This window comes from Hemiscyllium ocellatum, chromosome 23, assembly GCF_020745735.1.
Source record: "Hemiscyllium ocellatum isolate sHemOce1 chromosome 23, sHemOce1.pat.X.cur, whole genome shotgun sequence".
Classification (NCBI taxonomy): domain Eukaryota; kingdom Metazoa; phylum Chordata; class Chondrichthyes; order Orectolobiformes; family Hemiscylliidae; genus Hemiscyllium; species Hemiscyllium ocellatum.
In genome coordinates this window covers 31,036,499-31,058,556 of record NC_083423.1, presented here as the reverse complement: position 1 = coordinate 31,058,556, position 22,058 = coordinate 31,036,499, and the positions used below count along the sequence as shown (strand labels likewise).

General features: G+C 41.2%; 1 protein-coding gene across 1 annotated transcript in view; it reads right to left on the bottom strand.

Moving 5' to 3' along the window:
- Window positions 1-3,185: 3,185 nt before the first annotated feature.
- The window catches only part of LOC132826604 (protein monoglycylase TTLL8-like), a 65,128-nt gene continuing 46,255 nt past the window's right edge, over window positions 3,186-22,058 (bottom strand). Inside the window, exons 10-13 of the mRNA XM_060842560.1 lie at window positions 17,960-18,108; window positions 16,314-16,554; window positions 5,678-6,113; window positions 3,186-3,212 (exon numbers count right to left, since the gene is read on the bottom strand). Of these exons, the coding sequence (XP_060698543.1) occupies window positions 3,186-3,212; window positions 5,678-6,113; window positions 16,314-16,554; window positions 17,960-18,108 (853 nt within the window). The remainder of the gene's footprint in view (window positions 3,213-5,677; window positions 6,114-16,313; window positions 16,555-17,959; window positions 18,109-22,058) is intronic.

The following is a 22,058-nucleotide window of genomic DNA, read 5'->3' as shown; positions in this document are numbered from 1 at the left end:
TTTGCGGCTAAAGGGATCAAGGGATATGGAAAGAAAGTGCGAATGGGATACTGAAATGGCATGATTAGCCATGATCATATTGAAAGGTGGTGCAGGCCTTTGTTAAACTTCAAAAATATACTTGATTCATAAAAAAAACTCTGTATGTATACTATGACACAAAAGCAGTTTACTTCTGCACAGTTGCATATCAAGCAACATACAAAATGTTGAACTTTGACTCTATCCCAACAAACCCAAGAATTCTCTTACACATTGCTAATACTTACATATATTTGAGGTATTAGGAGGGTCCGATAATTGAATGGAGCCCCTTTTATCTTCAGTAGGAAGACCTCAACCAGTGACTTTTCCCCACTGCGTCTTGCAGCAGCCCCAAGCTTTAGTGTATCCCTCAGCACATAGTCCTGGACCTTGGAATGTGCCAGTCAGCAACACTCAGTCAAGGTCTACTCCTTGTGCCTGAAGACCAACAAGGTTCAGACAGACCAAAGAGCATCTTTCACCAAGTTGATGGTCCTCCAGGCTCGTTTGTCTCAAGCAATCCTGGGGAATAGACTGTAGAGAACACAGTCTTGCCTCATGGAGCTGCTTGGGACAAACCTCAACAAAAACTATCACATCTTCCTCCAGACCTCCTTTGCAAAGACCCATGCTAGAAGGAGATATGTGACAGTGTCAACCCTCCCGCAGCTGCTTCAAGGGCAGTAGTGCAGGCTAAGGAGGCGTAAATGTAGGAACACAGAGGCAGTGCCCTTCTCACCACCAACCAAGTGATGTCCTGGTGCTTGTTCGAAAGTTCTGGTGATGAGGCATTCTGCCAAATGACTTTGACAGTCTGTTCAGGAAACCAAGTGACAAGATCCACTCTCTTTTTCCCTCAAGATTTTCATGACATTATGGGTTGACCATTTCCTGATGGACCAGTGGTCAAATGTGTTTTTCTTTGCGCATTTCTCTACAAAAGAGAGGTGATACAGAACAGTCCAACTACTTGGAGCGTTCCACAGCATTTAGGCCTGTCTGTTCCTTTGCAACACTGGGGCCAGTAGAACCTCAGTACGTAGTGACAGTTGATGTTTATGTAATGAGGGTCTATGCACAGCTTGATGCAACCGCACACAATGGTGGCCATCAGAATGAGGGCAACATTGGGTACATTCTTTCTTCCCACCCTTTTCCAGAGGTTTGTGCGTGGAGTTCCCGCAGACCTAGTCTATCTTAGACTTCCAGGTGAAAAGGAAAATGGCTTGGGTGACTGAAACAGTGCAGTTTTGGGGTATGGGCCAGATTTGCAACACATGTAAGAGCAGTGCAAGAGTGTCTCACACCTGATAACCAGGTTTTTATCCACAATGGAGAGGGAGTAGTGCTCTCAAAAGACCAATTTCTGCTTCACTTTAGCAATGCGCTCCTCCCAAGATTTTGTGCATACTCCCAGCACCTTCAGGAGATCTGCCCTGACAGCGAACCAGTCCGCCTAGTTCCCAAAAACCTTGGCCTTGCTCCTGTCTTCACTTATCCTGGCACCCAAGGCCAGTTCAAAGTGGTCACAGATGCTCATGTGTCTGCGCACTGACAGCAGATCTGAGCAGAAAACGGCGACATCACCCATGTATAGGGTGGCTTTGACTTGCAGGCCTCTGCTGCCTGGAATAGTCACCCCTCTCAGGCTCATATCCTTCCTGATGGACTCAGTAAATGGCTCTATACGACACACAAACAAGGCAGGAGAGAGTGGGTAGCCCTGTCTGATTCTGGATCTGAGCAGGAAGCTTTCTGATTATTGTTCATTAATTGAGAGTGTGCTAACGATGTTCATGTAGAGCAGACGGATGCAATTGTGATTCCTTCCCCAAAGCCCATTTGGACAGCATGTCCCACATATATGCGTGCAATATCCTCTCAAAGGCCTTCTCCTGGTCCAGGCTGCTGAGGCAGATGTCCACCCCCTGCCCTGTCCTGCATGTGGATGACCGTATCCCTGAGGAGCGCAAAGTTCTCAGAGATCGTCCTGCCTGGTACAGAGCAGATTTGTTCAATCTCAGAGCAGACCTGACACAGTTGGCGATGACTTTAGACAGGAATTTGTAGTCTGCATTCAGCAAGGTTTGCCAGGCTGCTTCTGGGGATGGCAGGACTGACACATGAGGAGAGACTGACTAGGTTAGCATTGTTTTCACTGGGGGGGGGGGGGGGGGGGGAGAATTTCATAGAGACTTATAAAATTTTAACGCGTCTAGACAGGGTAGATGCAGGGAAGATGTTCCCAAATGGTGGGTGTGTCCAGAACCAGCAGTCACAGTCTGAGTATTGGGGGTGGACCATTTAAGATGGCAATGAGGAGACATTTGTTCACCCAAAGAGTGGTGAACCTGTGGAATTCTTTACCACAGAAAGTAGTTGATGCCAAAACATTGAATGCATTCAAGAGGCAGCTAGATATAGCACTTGGGGCAATTGGGATCAAAGGTTCTGGGGAGAAAGCAGGATTAGGCTCTTGAGTTGGACGATCAGCCATGAACATGATCAAGGGCCGAATGGCCTCCTCCTGCTCCTATCTTCTATGTTTCTATATTGGACACCAATTTCTCAATTCTTCTCTCTACCTCTTCCACCCAGTGGTCTACTCCTTCACATATTTTCTATTTCTACGTTTCAAATGTTAAAGGCACCTACCCAAAGATGGCAAGGTGTTTTTTAATGTGTGTGTGATGTTTGAAGTATTATCATCAAGAACCAAATACAATTTGTACCAACAGTTTCTTGGCAGACCAACAGAATTGTGAAAAGAAACCCAAAGAAGATTTTCTTTAATTTTAATGTTCTTTATGCAAATAAGGAGATGTCCTCCAATAGCCACTAGGGAAGCTTAACCCTGTCCTGCTACTTACTCAATCCCTCCACCCCCAACCATGAGACACCTACAAAAAGGCCTTACAGATAATCCCAAAAGTTACATGATGGTAATAAAGACCATGTGCTCAGACCCAATTCTAACACTGCTCATGGCTGTAGGTTTTCAATGGCTTAAAATTGGGCCTTGCGAATCTTTGCCTTCTGAAGTTGGAATATGCAGTGTACAACTAGGAATGTTTTGTCAGATACATAACGATTAATAATCTTCCCATTATGCTTATGTCAGAGTGCAGTCCCACCAACAGTACAAATACATTTTTTTTTAATCAATAGCTGTTTCCCAAAACCTGTACCTGAAAAAAAGAAAATAAAAATAGGAACCGCTCAATCAATGAGAAAAATGTATACATTCTAAAATATTTAAGAAATTAAATATCAGGATTCTTTAATGGCTTCAGAATATATGGGACGTGAGATCATCAAGAACTACAGGCAGACACCATCCACAGCTGAATAAAAATCAAATTCCCAGAATTTCTTTGATGCATTAAGATTGAGCCAGAAACATTAAACAATCCTACTTGTCTTTGGACAGGATTGTTGCTTGAAGAGAATGAGCTGTTTTGCTGAGGTATTTTCTTTCCTGGAAATAGTGCAGATAATGAGGATATATGTCAGTCAATGCAAACGCAAAGGGCTTGGTCATATTACAGAATGAGAAAACAACAAATTTCACAAGCACTGTGGGTGAGTAATTAGAGCAGATGCAGTATGAATTAAGGTGACTTTTTTTTGGTCTGTATGCATGAGGGTGAAGAGGGAGGTGGCACAGGACAGGGTGACATTAGGTATACGGACACATAAGATGGCCCCTGAGCCATTAGTTGGCCAACTTGACATGCAAGATGGCCACCGGATCACAATATGGAGAGAAACAGCAGAGCAGATACAGACACTGCCTGGGGCCACCAGAATGCCAGCACAATGCACTCACAATCCAGTTGATTAGTTTAAGGTGGGTGGGGGAGAAAATACACATGATTAAGAAAAGCTGCCCGCCGAAGTGTCTGGGTCGAGCCAACACCTCTTATAGAAATGCTACCAGCTTGATATGGATTCAATACGAAATGCTAATAGCCAGGGCTGCAGTCATCATCCTTCTCAGGACATCTGTGCAGACATAGAAACTGACAAAGACCATGCACAAATTAACAAAGGGTGCGCTGGAACTGACAAAGCCTATATCAAAACTATCAACAATTCTGCATTGATTGCCATAAACAAACCATGTTACAAAGACAAGAATCTCATCACTGACCTATTGTATCACAAGATGCATAAAAGTATCTTGACATGTGCTCTGGGTTGAGAGAAGACTTGCAGCTGACCACTGTGCTGTTGGTGTCTTTCTCTCCCTGGAGCTCCAATATTTCCTTGTGCAATAAACTCTGTCATTGAATCCTGATTCTGACTCTGAGACTGGTGTTTTTCCCCACAACGGGGGGGTGGTTAATAATTAATTTGTCAGCATTTCTAGACTCATTATTTTTTAATACAGTATGAGAGATTGAGTATCTGGGATGATTATAGGGATTTGTTTGCACTGGGAGAGCTTTACAAGTGGCCAGAGTAAACAATGAGGAATATTAGCTTCCTTTTGGTTTAGAAGGATTTTGTTTTTGCTTAAGAGAAAAGCCCATAGGTTGAAAATCTTTACACAAATGTGCCAGTGGAAGTTAGATGTGTGAAACAGTAGATTAGATCCTCTACAGTTTGGAAACAGGCCCTTCGGCCCACCCTGGGCTCCTGAAGAGTAACCCACCCAGACCCATTTCCCTCTGACTAATGCTTTAGCATGACCAATTCACCTGACCTGCACATCTTTGGACTATGGGAGGAAACCAGAGCACTCAGACATGGGGAGAATGTACAAACTTCACACAGACAGTCACCTGATGTGAGAATTGAACCTGGGACCCTGGTGCTGTGAGGCAGCAGTGCTAATCACTGAGCCACCACACCACCTCATATCGCCTGAAGAAAGAAATGAAACCTTTTAAGGAATACATTACCTCAGTGTAAAGATTTTCATTTGAAAGTTCCAGATCAAAAGTGTTGGGTTAGAATCCTGAAGAAGTTACTCAAAATTGAGAAGGTCTAAGCTCGGTTGTATGACTGATGAAGGAAGAGACCATTTAATGTTCAAGACCAGGAATTGAAAGAAACAGTTACATTAAACTAACAAAGGTGGGAGACACGCAATTGCTCGATGATGTTTGAGTATGTAAAGTGATGATGTTGAGATTGATAGGATTGCATTTTTACTGTGTTTTTAAAGATTTTAAATTGTGTTATACGCAAGTAACTTGGTTTTATATTATTTTATCTGCTTTTCTGTTGCATAATAAATTTCTGTTTTATTGTTAAAACCAAATCTGCAGCATTGTGTGCTTATGCCTTTGTGAAAGATACTTCATTATTATTAAAAAATACTCAAAATATGTTCTATCAAGCCAGGTTTCAGTCTGCAATCTAACTTGACCAATAAGAAAATCAGCTAAAATAACAACAATATTCACAGGTGAAAGAACATAAGTGCAGTTCATTTCACTCTAAAGCAGGACAATGAAATTATGAATTTTAGTTCAAAGAGATCAAGCACCTAATATTTAAGAACAAACCACAACAATTATGATGTGTAGTCATTTCTACTTGCGAGACTGACATTACGCAACTACAGACATTTGAAAACATTATAATCCCAGACATAGCAATGCTTATTCCGAAAAATGTAGCAACGGATGTAAGGTAGCCTTACCTGTTTAGACAGACACTCAAAACGTCCAATATTACACTTGCTATTATATTTTCTGTCAATTACTACTTTGATTGTGTCTTCCTGTACATTAGCACACAATATTGCAGTAACAGATGTAGAACGTGACATGCTTGGACTCAAGTTGATCTCAATTAGCCAGGGTTTAAAATCTTCTCCCAGCAAGAAATCAGCACCATATAGTGCAAAGTTGTTTTTGCGTGCTTGTACAATGGCCTGAACTGTCACCAAAGAACAAATGATAGCCTTTTTCATGGAAGGGTAGACAGTCTCCTGCCAGATGTTCCCATGGCCTTTAATTCTTAAATAGTCTTGGAACTGATTACTTGACCACATGCTCTCTTTTGGCACTAGTGGGTTACGATTGGCAGAGGGCTTTAATCGCTTCTGAATGGCATTGTTGCAGAGGTGCACTGAACTGCCGAAAAATAAACAGCATTGCATTCATTTTACTTGAGATTTTGCAAACTAAGCTCCATAATTTTAAAATATCATTTTCCTAATACAGCACTGAAAGTATTTCTGGTGGTGTGTCTACTGTCAAAGCAAATGTTATAAGTACAAAGGTTCAAACATCATCATGACAAATGGTGAGATTTGAATTAAATGAAAATCTGGAATTAAAAGCTTGTGTAAACATGACTTTCAAATGTCATAAAATTCTGTTACTAAAGTGCTTTAGAGAAGGAAATCTGCCCTTCTTACCTGTCTGGCTTACACATGACCCCGGACCTGTGGCAATGTGATTGACTCTCACTGCCCACTGGACATTTTGGGTTGGTCAATAAATGCTAATCCAGCCAGTGACCCCACATCCCATAAACAATATTTTCTTTTAATTTCCACATGATGACAGTAATGTTAAATTTAGCACACCAAAAGAGCAGTGGGACCCATGACTGCTGCCATCTCAATGTCTTACTGAGGTACTCAGGTCATTAGCATTAAAGTGAAGGTAAACAAGCATACGAGAGAGAAAGGATGAGAGGGTTCTGATGATAGATGACCACTACTCTCAATGCTGTTGCTGGGAAAAGAGAGCTAATAGCCATTTGCATGCCCAACATCTCTCAGATGTGGGTCATTCTCACCGATGGGAATGTAAGTCCCATTTCGTGTCCATAAATATTTGCAGGGCAAAGTAAGCAAGTGGAAATAGGCTCACTTCAGGCTTTTACAGTGCTGGCAGCAACTATTATCATGCAATGGTTTCAAACTATGCATATGTAGCTTGGGTTTCAAAATGACCGATTCTATATAAAGAATGAGCCACTTTCTTGCCTCCTATTCAAGCTATTCAACGGTTATACACACCCCTGATGTAGTCACATGCATTTTGTGGCATCCTGATGCCACTGCTGGTTGGTATCCCAGAATTAGAATCATAGAATCCTGCTACAGAGTAGGAGGAGGACATTCCGCCCATACTGAGAGTATTGACTCTCTAATTGAGTATCTCACTCAGTACCATTTTTCTGCCTTTGCTCCATAACCCTATGCATGCTTTCTCTTCTGTTAACCATTTAATTCCCATTTAAATCCCTAAACTAAACATTGTCAGGTAATGCATTCCAAGCCTTAACCCCTCCACATATGACAAAGCTGCATAACATAAGGATTCATGACATTACGGGTGAACTATTAGCATTAATAGAGGACTAGTTGACTAACAGAAGCAAAGAGTGGGGATAAATGAGCACTATTCTGGTTGGCAATCAGTGACTAGTGGTGTGCCTCAGGGATCGGTGTTGGGATTGCAATTATTCACAAGTTACATAGATGATTTAGAGTTGGGCACCACATGTAGAGTGTCATCTGTAAACTTTGACAGAAAGATGAGTGGCAGAGCAAAGTGTGCAGAGGACTGTGAAACTTTGCAGAGGAACACAGATACTTTGAATGAATGGGCAAAGGTCTGGCAGATGGAATACAATGTTAGTAAATGCAAAGTCATCCATTTTTGTAGGAGTAATAGTAAAAAGGATTATTATTTGAATGGTAAAAGGTTGCAGCATGCTGCTATGCAGAGGGACCTGGGTGCCCTTGTGCATGAATCACAGAGGGTTTGTCTGCAGGTACAACAAGTAATTAGGAAGGCAGATGAAATTTTGTCCTTCATTGCGAAAGGGATTGAGTTTAAAAGCAGGGAGGTTATGTTGCAGCTGTACAGGTTGCTGGTGAGGCCACACCTGGAGTACTGAGTACAGTTTTGCTCTCCTTACTTAAGAAAGGATGTACTGGCACTGAAGGGGGTGCAGAGTGGGTTCACTAGGTTGATTCCGGAGTTGAGGAGGGGTTGTTTCAGGAGGAGAGACTGAGTAGGCTGGGATTATATTCTTTGGAATTCAGAAGAATGAGGTGGAATCTTATAGAAACATAAAATTATGAAGGGAACAGATAAGATAGAGGAGGGAGGATGTTTCCACTGGCAGGTGAAACTAGGACAAGAGGGCATAGCCTCAAGATTAGAGGGAGCAGATTTAGGACTGAACTGAGAAGGAACCTCTTCACCCAGAGGGTTGTAAATCTATGGAATTCCTTGTCCAGTGAAATAGTTGATGCTTCTTCAGTAAATGTTTTTAAAAGTAAGATAGAATTTTTTGAACAATAAAGGAATTAAGGGATACAGTGAGAGGGCCAGTAAGTGGATCTGAGTCCATGAAAAGATTAGTCTTGATATATTAAGTGGTGGAGTAGGCTCAAAGGATCACACAGCCTTCTCCTGCTCTTAGTTCTTATGTTCTTATATTCTTTTTCTAATATTACTCTGTTTCTTTCATTTATTACTTTAAATCCGTGCCCTCTTATTCTTGATCCTTTCACGAATGGGAACAGTTTCTGCACAACTACTTTGCCCGGAATCCTGATGATTTTGAATACCTAAACAAATCTCCTCAGAGCCTTCTCTTCTCCAGGGAAAACAGTCCTAACTTCTCTAGTCTATCTTCATAACTGAGGTCCCTCATCACAGGAACCATTCACTCAAATCTTTTGTGCATTCTTCACTTGCCTTCATTGTTATGACGATGTGAGTGTACTGTACCTTTAAAAAAGTTAAAAGCTACCATGACTACCTGACAGCACCAAGTGTTCTGAACAAGATACAATGTAACCTTTTTGTCCAGCAGCTAGTGCAGCTCTTTGCCTGGATACAAAAACAAATTTCAAATTAGGCCAATCAGTTTAAATTATACTCTAAAATAAAACCACCAATCAAGTTTGAATTTAACATATTGACAATATTAAAAGCCAGTGACACAATCTGATGCTTTGGGGGTACAGACCATGGAAAATTGAATAGTTGAGAGAGAACTGCCAAAAGACTAACAGATGTAGACTGCTCGTCAGAATTGTATGAGAGGTAGCTGAATAGAGAAGGAGTTTGCACAGAGACAAACATCAACACGGACCTGGAGAACAAATCTACAAAGAGAAGATTTGACAGCTGGCTGGTTTTGAAATTTGAATTTTTGAGTAAATCTTAATCAGGGCTTTTATCAGACTAGTATTATCGAGGGAAAGGTAAAAGATAGGTTAGAGGAAGAAATTGTAAATAATAGTGAGTTAATTATTCTCTGTTATACTTTAAGAAATAAAGTTGTTAATTTGTACTTTAAATAGTTCTTGGCCTCTAGAATTTTCACATATTACTGCATGTGATAAATCTTTTCTGTCTTGCTGGTTGAAATTAAGCTGGAGGGTTTACCCTGTGTCATAACATCATAGCCTTCCTAAAGTCCAGTGCCTAGAAATGGATTCAATATTCCAGCTTAGGCTTATACAATTTCAACATAACCTCCTTGTACTGCCCCACTAAAACAAATTTGAGATTACTGAATGAGTTATTCCGTACCTTCTCAACCTGTTCTGTGAAATTCAATGGCTTCTGTATATCTATATCCAGGCCTTACTGCTTCTGCACTCTCTTTCAAGGCTGTACACACATTATGAAGAATAGAAGGATATGGAGATAGGATAAGATGAAGTAAGGTGAGAGGAGATTCATGTTAACGTTGCAGCCAATCTCCTTGTGCCTTCAATGCAGTGATGATCACTACGATTGTTAATACACACTGAGGAGAGGGATGTGTTGAGATTAGAGATAGAAGTTTGATTACTCTGGATCACGTTGACATAAGGAGGGAAAATGTGTCGGGTAGGCTAGAGTTTATTAAGGTGGACAAATCTCCACGACCAGATGGGATCTATCCCAGGTTGCTGAGAGAGGTGAGAAATGAAATAGCTGGGGCTCCATCAGATGTCTGTGTAGCATCCTTACAAAAAAGGTGAGGTGCTGGAGGACTGGAGAGTTGCTCATGTAGTCCCCTGTACCAGAAGGGTAGTAGGGATATTCTGGGTAACTACAGACCAGTGAGCCCAGCATCAGTTGTGGGAAAGTTGCTGGAGAAAGTACTGAGGGATAAAATTTATTTATATTTGGAAAAGAAAGGGCTTATCAGTAATAGGCAACATGGTTTTGTGCGGGGGAGATTGTGCCTTACCAACTTAATAGAGTTCTTTGAGGAAGTGATCAATTTGATAGATGAAGAAGGGCTGTAGATGTCATATACATGGGTTTTAGTAAGGCATTTGATAAGGTTCCCCATGGTAAACTAATGGAGAAAGTGAAGTCACATGGTGTGCACGGTGTTCTTGCTAGGTGGATAAAGAACTGGTTGAGCAACAGGAGACAGAGAATATTAGTTGAAGAGAGTTTCTTGGAGTGGAGAAAGGTGATCAGTGGTGTTCCACAGGGATCAGTGCTGGGGCAACTTTTGTTTGTAATATACATAAATGATCTGGAAGAGGGCATTGTTGGTTCGATCAGCAAGTTTGCAGATGACACGAAAATTTGTGGAAGAGCAGAATGCATAGGGTACTGTCAAAGAATACAGGAGGATATAGATAGACTGGAGAGTTGGGCAGAGAAGTGACAAATGGAGTTCAATCCAGGCAAATGTGAGGTAACGCACTTCAGGAAGCCTAATTCTAGAGCAAACAATAGTGTAAACGGAAAAGCCTTGGGAAAAACTGATGAGCAGAGAGATCTGGGAGTTCAGGTCCATTGTACTCTGAAGGTTGATGTGCAGGTGGATAGAGTAGTCAAGAAGGCATATAGTATACTTGCCTTCATCGGATGGTGTATTGAGTATAACAGCTGGCAGGTCATGTTAAAATTGTACAAGACTTTGGTTCAGACACATTTAGAATACAGTGTACAGTTCTGGTCGCCACATTACCAAAAGAATGTGGACGCTTTGGAGAGAGTGCAGAGAAGATTTACAAGGATGTTAATGTATGGAAGGTACTAGCTATGGAGAGAGGTTGATAGGTTAGGATTGTTTACATTAGAAAAAAGAAAATTGATGGGGGACCTGATTGACGTCTACAAAATCATGACAGTTATAGACAGGGGAGATAGAGATAAGCTTTTTCCCTGGGTGAGGGATTAAATAATGAGAGGTCACACTTTCAAGGTGAGAGGTGAAAAGTTTAAAGGGGATACACATGGCAAGTACTTCACACAGAGGGTGGTAGGTGCCTGGAACGCATTGCCAGCAGAGGAGGTGGAGGCAGGCACGGTAGATGCATCTGGACAGTGCATGAGTAGGTGGGGAGCAGAGGGATATAGTTGCTTCAGAAGTAGGTGACAGGTTTAGATAGTGGATTTGGATTGGCACAGTCTTGGAGGGCTGAAGGGCCTGTTCCTGGGCTGCAAATGTCCTTTGTTCTTTGTACATCTGAATCCTTTTCAAGGACTTGCTCTGAGAACTTTTTCTGTTGCCTCTGCAACAATGCTGTCGGTTGTCTGTGCTCTAATCCTGGTCTTTTTTCTACTGCTCCTATGCACCTTCCTGAAATGATCATCTTTTTTGAAATGCTTCCTGCCTTGCTAAAACGTCAGAACCACTTCTTCAAAGTGCAAGCAGACCCCAGATGCATTCTGTTGGGCTTCCCAACACTGGTACCCTGACACTGTCCCCAAGCCCCAGCTCTCCTCAGAACTGCTAAATCCTAAAGCTGCCTCAGTGCTTCTAAATTCCCTTGAGTAATCCCAGACCCTCTCCACATTGGCACACCTTTCAATATCTAGATTAGGGTGGTGCTGGAAAAGCAGAGCAAGTCAGGCAGCATCCATGGAGCAGGAAAATCGACGTTTCGGGCAAAAAGCCCTTCATCAGGAATATCCACGTTTAATCCCATTGCATGCTTTCAAGCCCCCAGCACCTGAATTCTATCCTGCATGGGTATTTGCAGATCAAACATTCATCCCAAATCCCTCCCAAGCCCTGTGTCCCTCCAGCTATTGCATTAATTAAAATGTTCAGGGACAAATAGGCAGACAGTACAAAGCAAACAAAAAGAATGTCAGCACTAAGCACAGTCAGACAGAGGAGCCAAAGAATCGAAGACAACCAGGTTTGCACAGAAAGTGACAAGGGAAAGCAATTATAAAGAAGCAAGTCAACAAGATATAAAACTGAGAGGAAAAAAAAGTGTCTGTTTTACCCTTATTTTGCCCAGGGCCAATTCCAATTATAATGAAGCAAGTTTGTTGACTCATTGTCAGCTGAACCATAGGAAATCCCCTAACATGATTTGTGCTTTGATATATTCCTGATCTTATCACCAAGAAAGGCTGTTATTTCGGTAATATGCATTTCTTGCCTGCAATGCCTTTCATAGCTATAATCGCTATTCCTAAGTTACAGTTTATGTTCCAATCTCTTATCGAAACATGTCACAATTAAATTCCTGTTATGGCATGTTCATGATAAAACAGATTTCTTATTCACTCTCAGGATGTGGGGTGTGGATGTTACTTATGTATTTCAAATGAAGCTTAGCTATGTGCAAGCATCAAAGGGTGGCTTCTTTCTTCTTTTAAAATTCACTTGAGAGACATGGATGTCACTGGCTCGGAATCTATTACCCATCCTTAGTTGTCCTTAAATGGATAGTAGTGAGCTACCTTGAACTTCTGCAGTCCATGCACTGTAGTAGATCCACAATGCTTTCCAGGAACAAAATTTCAGGATTTTGAAGGAATGACGATATATTTACAAGTCAGGATAGTGAGAGAATTGGAGGGAAACTTGCAGTTGGTGATATTCTCAAGTATTTGCTCTCTTTTCACTTCCAGTTGGTAGTGTCATGGGTTCTGCAGATGTAATGTCAGGAAGCTTGATCAAAATGTCTCCAGTGTGTCTTGTAGATGATGCACACTGAATCTTTTTGGAGCTACACTCATCCATGGGGGAGTACTCCATCACACTCCTGACGTGTGCCTTGTAGATGTTGGACAGGTTTTGGGGAGTCATGAGGTAGGTTACTTGCTGCAGCAACCCAAGCTCTGACCTGCTCTTGTACCCATTATGTTTATAATCCAGTTCGGTTTTAGGTCAATGGTTTTAATGGGGGATTCCATAATGGTAACGCTCTAGAATGTCAAGAGACAGCATTTAGATTGTTTCTTATTGGCATTTGTATGACACGCATGTTACTTGCTACATTTCAGCCAAGCTTGGATATTGTCCAGATCTTGCTGCATTTTGTCATGCATCTTTGATGAACCAACTGAAGTTACTGGGCCCTGGTATGAGACAAATCAGCTGCAATGGCTTCACTTCTTCCACCATTACCTCAGGTGTTCTCAAGGATCTATCATTCGCATTCTCCCTGTTACTCATCTACATGCTGCATTTAGCTTAGATTATATTCCCTCCAGTGTGGAAACAGGCCCTTCGGCCCAACAAGCCCACACTGACCCGTTTCCCTCTGACTAACACATCTAACCTATGGGCAATTGAGCATGGGCAATTCATCTGACCTGCACATCTTTGGATTGAGGGAGGAAACTGGAGCACCCGGAGGAAACCCATGTAGACACAGGGAGAATGTGCAAACTCCACACAGACAGTCGCCCGAGGCTGGAATCGAACCTGGGACCCTAGTGCTGTGAAGCAGCAGTGCTAACCACTGAGCCACCTCAAATGTCATCAAAAGGCAGAGTGTTAGTTCAGCTGAGGAAACACCATCACCTCACCATCCCCTCCCTTAGCTCCTCCAATAACTACAAAGTGCTTCAAGACATTAGTCATGGCTCACATCAAATCAAACCTCCCAGCCTTCCTCGAACCCTTACAATTTGCTCAACAGCACAATAAGTCCACGGCAAATGCCAATTCCCTGGCCCTATACTCATTGCTGCAACATCTGGATAATAAGGTTACCTATGTCAGGCTTCTACTTAGTGACTACAGCTCTATCTTCTACACTATCATCCCAACAAAACTAATCTCCAAACTCTGATACCTAGGTCTCTGCTCTGCACTCTGCAACTTGATCTTCAGCTTCCTGATGCACAGTCCGCAATCAGTGAAGATAGACAACAGCAGCTCCTCCACAACATTCCTCAACACCAGCACCCTGCAAGGATGCATGATCATCCTGTACATTCATGACTGTGTGGCCAAATTTCATCCGTGCATCACCCACAAATTCACTGGATAGCAAACAGTGAGTCAGAATACAGAAAGCAGACAGAATGCTTGGTGTCGTGGTGCAAAGATAACAATCTCTGCCTCAATGTCAGCAGAACTAAAGAACTGATTATCAACTTCAGGAAGAAAGGAGGAGGACACTCCCCTAGCTACATCAAATAAAACTGCAATGGGGAGGGTCAAAAGCGTCAAGTTCCTGGGAATGAGAGTCACCTACAATCTGTCCTGGTCCTCCCACTTGGATGTGATGGTCAAGAAGGCACCACAATGCCTCTTCTTCCTCATGAGGCTGAGGAAAATTATGTTTTTGTGGACCCTCACCAACTTTTACAGATGCACCATAGAAAGCATTCTCACTGGGTACATCACAGTTTGGTACAGCAACTGCTCTGTCCTGTACCTTAACAAACTACAGAAAGTTGTGTGCACATCCCACACCATCACGCAAGCCAACCTCCCATCCATGGATTCCATTTACACTTCCCATTGCTGCAGAAAGGCAACCAACATCAAAGACCCCTCTGACCCCAGTTACACTCTCTACCAACCTCTTCCATCAGGGAGATGATACAAAAGCTTAAACACAGGTACCAACAGGTTCAAGACCAGTTTCTTCCATGCTGTTATTAGACTGCTGAATGAACATCTCTAATTTCAAATTAGATGTTTTTGTGCACCTTCTACGCAGCAATGACCTTGTATATCTCACAGTGGAGAGTCCTTGCCACTGATCCAGCTCCCTTAGAGGTAGCTCTCACAGTGAATAGGATGTCTGACACTGCTTTTTTTTCTCTCTCTTTTTTCTCCTTTTTTTTCAGTAGTGCTTATTTTTTCATTGAGCAATTGATAGCTATTGGCTCATATATATATACTGCCTACTATGGACAGAGTATACCTGAACTTAACAGAGAAGGAGCAGGAAAAATCTGGCAAGTTAGCTATTAGATATGAATCTGTAAACATGACTATTCAGGCTGTTCCTTGATTTGTCTTTGAGATAATACCACCATTATTTCCATCTTTCCCAAGAAATCATATTCTTTCCCTTCTTACTAGAATTCGATTGCAGTCATGGAATGTCTAGTCACTTCAGGGTGAGGCTGAGAGTCCTTCCCTAAAGGACATCAGTGAACCAGTTGGGCTTTTACAACAATTCAATAGTTGGTCACCTTTACTGCAATCAAAATATTTCCAGTTTAACTAGCTTGATACAGTTTTAAAACTTACATTCTCCCAAATATTTGCTCAAGCCTCTGGATTATCAAAAAGCTATTGAGCTGAAATATTGTATGGACTTTAATTCCCAGTTCCTCTCAGGAGTTGAATGGGAGCCATAGAATTGGGAAGGAAGATAGGAGCAGGGATTTGAAAACCTGCTGTCTTCCCAATTACTGTGCCCTACTCCTGGATGATATTATAGGACAGGAAAGCTTGGGAATGGTTTTCCGGCCAATTAGGGTCCTTAAGTGGCCACTTTCGTTCCAGTGACTGATATTCAACTAACAGTGGGGAGAGGAGGAACTGGCCTGCATCATGTGGACAGTCCGTCCAAGAAAAGCTAGCAGCTTCCAGGCTGACTTGAGAAGGGACCTCCTTATTGGATAGCTAGCAGCCTGTGGAGAGCCACAGTTTGCAAAGGCTTCCTCACTCTACTTGCCAGAGTTTGCTTAGCTGGCCCTTGTGAGCCCAACCAACTCATTAGGATTCCTGGTGCTCCATGCAGCCCTCCTGCATTACCAAAAGTGACCATCCCTCCCAGTGGTGCTATTGGGACTAGCAGCAATTCTGGATGGGATTTTTGTCCTTAAAAAGTCAGAGAAATCTGATTATAGGCAGTTAACTGCCTTAATGACACTAAATTCCATCAGTGCTTCCAATAATGACCCAGCAGGATTGTCCCTGGCTTTTTAGCTACTGGATGAGGCCACTATTGCAGCCATCAAACAGAGTTTGTTATCTCTCCAAGGATATCATGGATCTGCTGAATTTTTCCAGCATCTTTTGCCTTCATTTCAGATTTCCATCATCATCGATATTTTGCTTTTTGGATCAGAAACATGCCATAAATACCTACAAATATGATGGAAACAATTTTATTTTTTTCATTGCTTTACCTGTCTAGATTTTCCAGTGTGAAAGGCTGTGTGGAAAATCTTAAGTAACAGTCCTTATAGAACCAAATGTTTATTGGGTTCCAGTCTGTGACAAGAAACCACAATCTGATGTCGAATTTAGTATCATAAATCAGAAGAGGCTTCTCAATATACTTCTGCACAACCAACTTGGTGTTTTCTAAAGAAGGGTCAAAGTCCTTCAGTTTTAGAAACTTATCCAGCCTGTCTACACATTTTATTCCTGTAATATGAACATTCAAAAAAAATTTCATTAGAATTTCATTAGGTAATGAGGATTTTAAACATTTTCTAACTCTCTTGTCATTTAGTAGTACTTGTTTGAATATTGCTGAAATAAAAGACATTTGGTGAAGCTTTCCATCATGCACTCATCAAGAAAACTCACAAGAACTAAGTGTAAATAAATGAAAATGCATTATTCTGGTGGTTTGTAGAATAAATCAAATCAATATTTGAGAAAAATAACCATCTTATTACTACTTCACAATACTTCACAGTAGACCTATTTCGAAAGTATTTTCAAAAAAAGAAACTCTGACATCCCAATTTTAGGGAGTTTAAACACACTAACCTTACTGCCTTTGATAGTGTTATCCATAAAATAGCCACGAACATATAGACTAGGCTTCTAATGATGTTACTAGTAATGGAACTGACACTATGAAATATTTGCATTAGTTGTTTCATGCAGTTTGAAGGTCATTTAGAAAATGCTTACAAACGACCATCAAACAGTTAAATTATAATGAGCTACATCAGTGTAACTGATTCTTAAAACTGATATGAGCTTGATAAATGGTGCCCTATTTTCTAGGAAATGTTAGTCACACTGTATAAGCTAACAGTCCTTTCACAAAGCAATCCTACATTATCTGTCATTGTTATGTACTGTAATTAAAGAATTATTGAATGATTCATTATTGAACATATATTAATATGCTCCTTTTCAATATTTGTGTTGCTGACCTGGAGACATTGATAGTGCTAGCCCTTCAACTTTAAATAATTTAGAGATCTTTTAACCTGAACCTAAATCAGGGAGGACCAGGAAGGCTGGTAGCCAGCAATTGGAAGGAAGATGACGACATCCAGAGTAATTGGAATTTATTCTTTTCTGGGAGTAACAGGAATTGGTGTGCACTAATAAAGAAAGTCATGGCTAAGCCTTTCCCAAAAACCTCTCCTTGTGACTTACCAGGTTAGTGGAGAACCTTCCACTACATTGGTTTGCACTCTCTGGCCACATGAACTCTGCCAAGTGGCTAAGGTGTTGCTTTTCACCCGTTTAGAGTCGGTCGCCAACTTGCAGCTAATTCCCAAAACTTAAAGTAACCTACTCCTGAGATTTATACTAGTGAGCACAGTTTGGATTTGTTTATGAGCCCTTGTCTGCTTGAAAACTGCTAGACGTTAAAACAATCCCATTATTAATACATGCTTGATGTTCTACAGAAATACGTCGGTTTGATTTGGTCAGTCTCTTCAGACAATGAAATACTAATGTTGACTCTTCTCGACAGGTGTTTCCAGCTGTCCAAACATTAATTTTCTTTACATCGCGTCCTCTATTTTATTCAGAACTATAACCATGTAAATGGCGCCAACCAAAATTGACTGAATGTTACCTCGACCCTGTGACTTTGCAGCTGGTTTGACAATCCAGATGTTTCTGATACCATCAATTTCCAACTGTGGACGTACTGATTTTAGTCTATTCAGAATGTTCTGGCAATCAATCAAATAATTATGTGAACCAGGAATTGTAGCTTCATTGCTGAAGAAACACAAATGAAAAGGAAAAAGAATAATCTAGACGCCTCAAAACATGAAAGCATTTGATTTGGTCTCTATGTAGTGTTATAATCTCATATGTTCATAACAATAGATATATTCAGATATCCAGCTTCAGAGGAAGGTGCTTGACCTATTTTGAACACATGCCTGAGTTCAAACAGAAGGGCTGGTTAACCACAACTTAAGTATGACATTTTACTTTTCACTTAACAAACAGATATCAGAGGTTTCAAGTACAGATAAGATTCATAATCAGATAGTCTTGTGTATACACAGCAAAGCAGCACCTTGTTTAAAAAGAAAACAAGTCAACAAAAGCAGTTGCTCTGGAAAAGAGAAAACTATTTGCAGAGAAATGAAAACTTGCTGATACTGCAGCACCTGCCCACTGGGACGGCTTTCACACAGATATCATGAAAATGAACCTTGCATATTCACCTTGTTTAGATTAGATATCCTACAGTGTGAAACAGGCCCTTTGGCCCAACAAGTCCACACCGACCCTCCGAAGAGTAACCCATCCAGTCCCATTTCCCTCTGACTAATGCACCTACCACTATGGGCAATTTAGCATGGCCAACTTACCTGACCTGCACATCTTTGGACTGTGAGAGGAAACCGGAGCACCCGGAGGAAACTCATGCAGACACCGGGAGAATGTGCAAACTCCACACAGACAGTCGCCCAAGGCTGGAATTCTTCACCATCGAATTAAAATCTACAACTGGATTGTAAGTCATGAGTAGAAAGTGAAATCTCTTCTTCTACCCAGGTGCACAACCTCAAAAACAGTGCTGCACAAATGTTTGTGCACTGTGACCCCATTTCAAGACTTGCAAATTCTCCTCTTGCCTCTGGGAGAGCAAATCAGGATCAGGATGGTGAGTGGATTGGAGGAGAACCTGACTGTGTTCCTATGCACTTCTCTTCTAGATGATAGTGATCATGGGTTTGGAAGAAGCTGCCTAGGGAACCTTGTTGAGTTTCCACAGTGTATTTTGTAGATGGTGGACACTGCTGCTATGTAGTGAAAATGTGAGTGGGAGCGAATATTTGTGGATGTGGTCAAGCCTGGTAACGGCAGCAGTTTTTCTTCCCTCGAGAGCACCAGTCAACCAGAGGGGATTTTACAAAAATCAATAGTGATTTCATGCTCATTTATATTTTTAATTCCTGGTATTTATTGAATTTAAATTCCACCATCTGCTATGGTGGGATACAAACACTGGTCCCCCGAACATTATCTGGGTTTCTGGATTTCTTTTCCAGCAACAATGCAACTATGCCATTCAATTGTTTCTGTTTCTGTGCAGATAAAGTCTGACCCGCTATCATTTTCAACACTTGGATTTTTATTTTAGATATCCAACATCCAGAGCTTGTAGTATTTGTACTAAATTTATTGTATTAAATATCCAATGCACTGCCAAATCAAGCAGCCTGGGTGACAGGCTTAACAAAGATAGACAAAAGCCAGGGGCAATTGAAAGGAAGCAAGGGGTTCCGGGGGTGGGGTGCAGGTTGTGGAGAGATCCGTGATGGGAGACATCACAATCCTCAGTAGCACTCTCCCACCAATTCTATTTCGTTCTCTGCAGGGATGCCAGCATTTTGATTACCCTTGCAAGAGAGAAGTAAGGGAACTTCCTCTCAGAGAACCAGGCATCCCACACAAATACCTTCCTGCAGTTCAAAGAATTTAAGTAATACCAGTTGGTTTGCAGATGCTGGCAGCAAGTCAGTATCTTTCCCAATATGACCACTGTACCTGATAATAAGTTGAGCACAAAGCCATGCATGTAACTCCTGCTGCAGCCTGCTGAAGTGACTGCCTTTTTTCACACACATAGATGTGCCAAAGTCTGCTGATATAATCGATGCCTTCCTGCATGGAGGGTCAAATGCCTGGTGATTTACTTGACTTTCTTTCTTTCATTGTATTCCCCCTTGACTATGCAATCTATTAATTTGGACATGTTGAAATCAACCCGCTTCATTGACATTAGTCACTATAGCTTGCAGTAAATGTCATCTGGCTGTCATGGACCTTTAATGCTTTTTAACATAAAATCGATAGCAGTTCTGCTGAATTTCTGCGATTATTTTGTTTACAGCCTGCTTCCAATACTGAACCACCTTTGGGGAGTGAAGTTAACACATTAACTTATACCTTAATAAAATCAATTGCGAAGCATTATATTATCAATCAATTGTATGTTCGAACCATACCATAATAGAAAAGCTCCCAACACTCAAAGAATTTCTTTTCTATCCATTCAAGGCAGGTTTTGAAGGTGAAAGGACAAACTCTTCACAACAAGTTGTGCTGTGCTCAATTAAATAGTTTTGCGAGTTGTGATCATATACCAGGGGTTTGGGCATGCAAGACTCACAGCGAGACACAAGAATCAGAGAACAGAATCACAGAATGCCTCCAGTGAGGAAGCAGGCCATTCAGCCCATCGAGACCACATCGAATCTCCAAGAGCATCCCAACCAGCCCCAACCCCCCCCCTCTCTGTAACCCTGTATTTTTATCTTGGCTACCCATCTCTGGACATTGCGGGACAATTTAGCACAGCCAATCCACCTAATCTGCACATCATAGGAGTGTGGGAGGAAACCAGAAGAAACCCATACGCAGACATGGGAGAATGTGCAAGATCCACACAGATGGTTACCTGGGGGTGGAATCAAACCCGGGTCCCTGGTGCTGTGAAGCAATAGTGCTAACCACTGAGCTGCAGTGCTGCCCTTGTACAATATAATGAGTTCAAATATGCACAACTAGCAGTTGAAACCCTTCAGTGACAGTGTTAAAGATCAACATGTGCCTATTAATGTACTAGTAATCTAGTACTCTAGAAATCAAAAAGCAGCCAGGAAAACTTGTGTCCAAAAGATATGAATGCAAAACACACTTAGGACCTGTACGGCTTCTGCTGAATACCGATCCAGCCTGTTTTATCACAACATAATAAGAAATTAAACTAACAAAAGATTTAATGGTAAAAATACGAACAACAACACTGACAAAACAAACTCTAATCACACTCACACTAGATGCTTTGGATGTGCTAAGTTTATGCAAAGCTGACTTATTTAAGTTATGATTTGGAGATGCCGGTGTTGGATTTGGTGTACAAAGTTAAAATCACACAACACCAGGTTATAGTCCAACAGGTTTAATTGGTAGCACACTAGCTTTCGGAGCGTCGCTCCTTTATCAGGTGATAGTGGAGGGCTCGATCGTAACACAGAATTTATAGCAAAAATTTGCAGTGTGATGTAACTGAAATTATACATTGAAAAATTGATTGTTAAGTCTTTCATGAATACCATGATAGTTTCACTTCTTTCATTGTAAATCACAAAACCTTTTTTTGAAAGTTGCATTCTCAGGTTAGCTGTTAACAATGGTGATAGCTAGACAATATGCTGAAGGTGTTAGCCCCCTGTGTTCTCTGCCTATGCCATGATATTTAGATTGATTCTAATCTAAAAAGTGAGATAATGGAGTTTTACATGAATTCATACAATTTTTGAGCTCAGAGTTTTACATGAATGCATGCAGTTTTTGAGCTCAGAATAGCTATCACCCATTGTTAACAGCTAACCTGAAAATGCAACTTTTTAAAAAAGGTTTTGTGATTTACACATGAAAGAAGTGAAACTATCATGGTATTCATGAAACACTTAACAATCAATTTTTCAATGTATAATTTCAGTTACATCACATTGTAAATTTTTGCTATAAATTCTGTGTTAAGATTGAGCCCTCCACTATCACCTGATGAAGCAGCGTCACTCCGAAAGCTAGTGTGCTTTCAATTAAATCTGTTGGACTATAATCTGGTGTTGTATGATTTTTAACTTATTTAAGTTAATGTCTAACACATGCTTAGAATTAACACAAAGAAGAGAATAAGC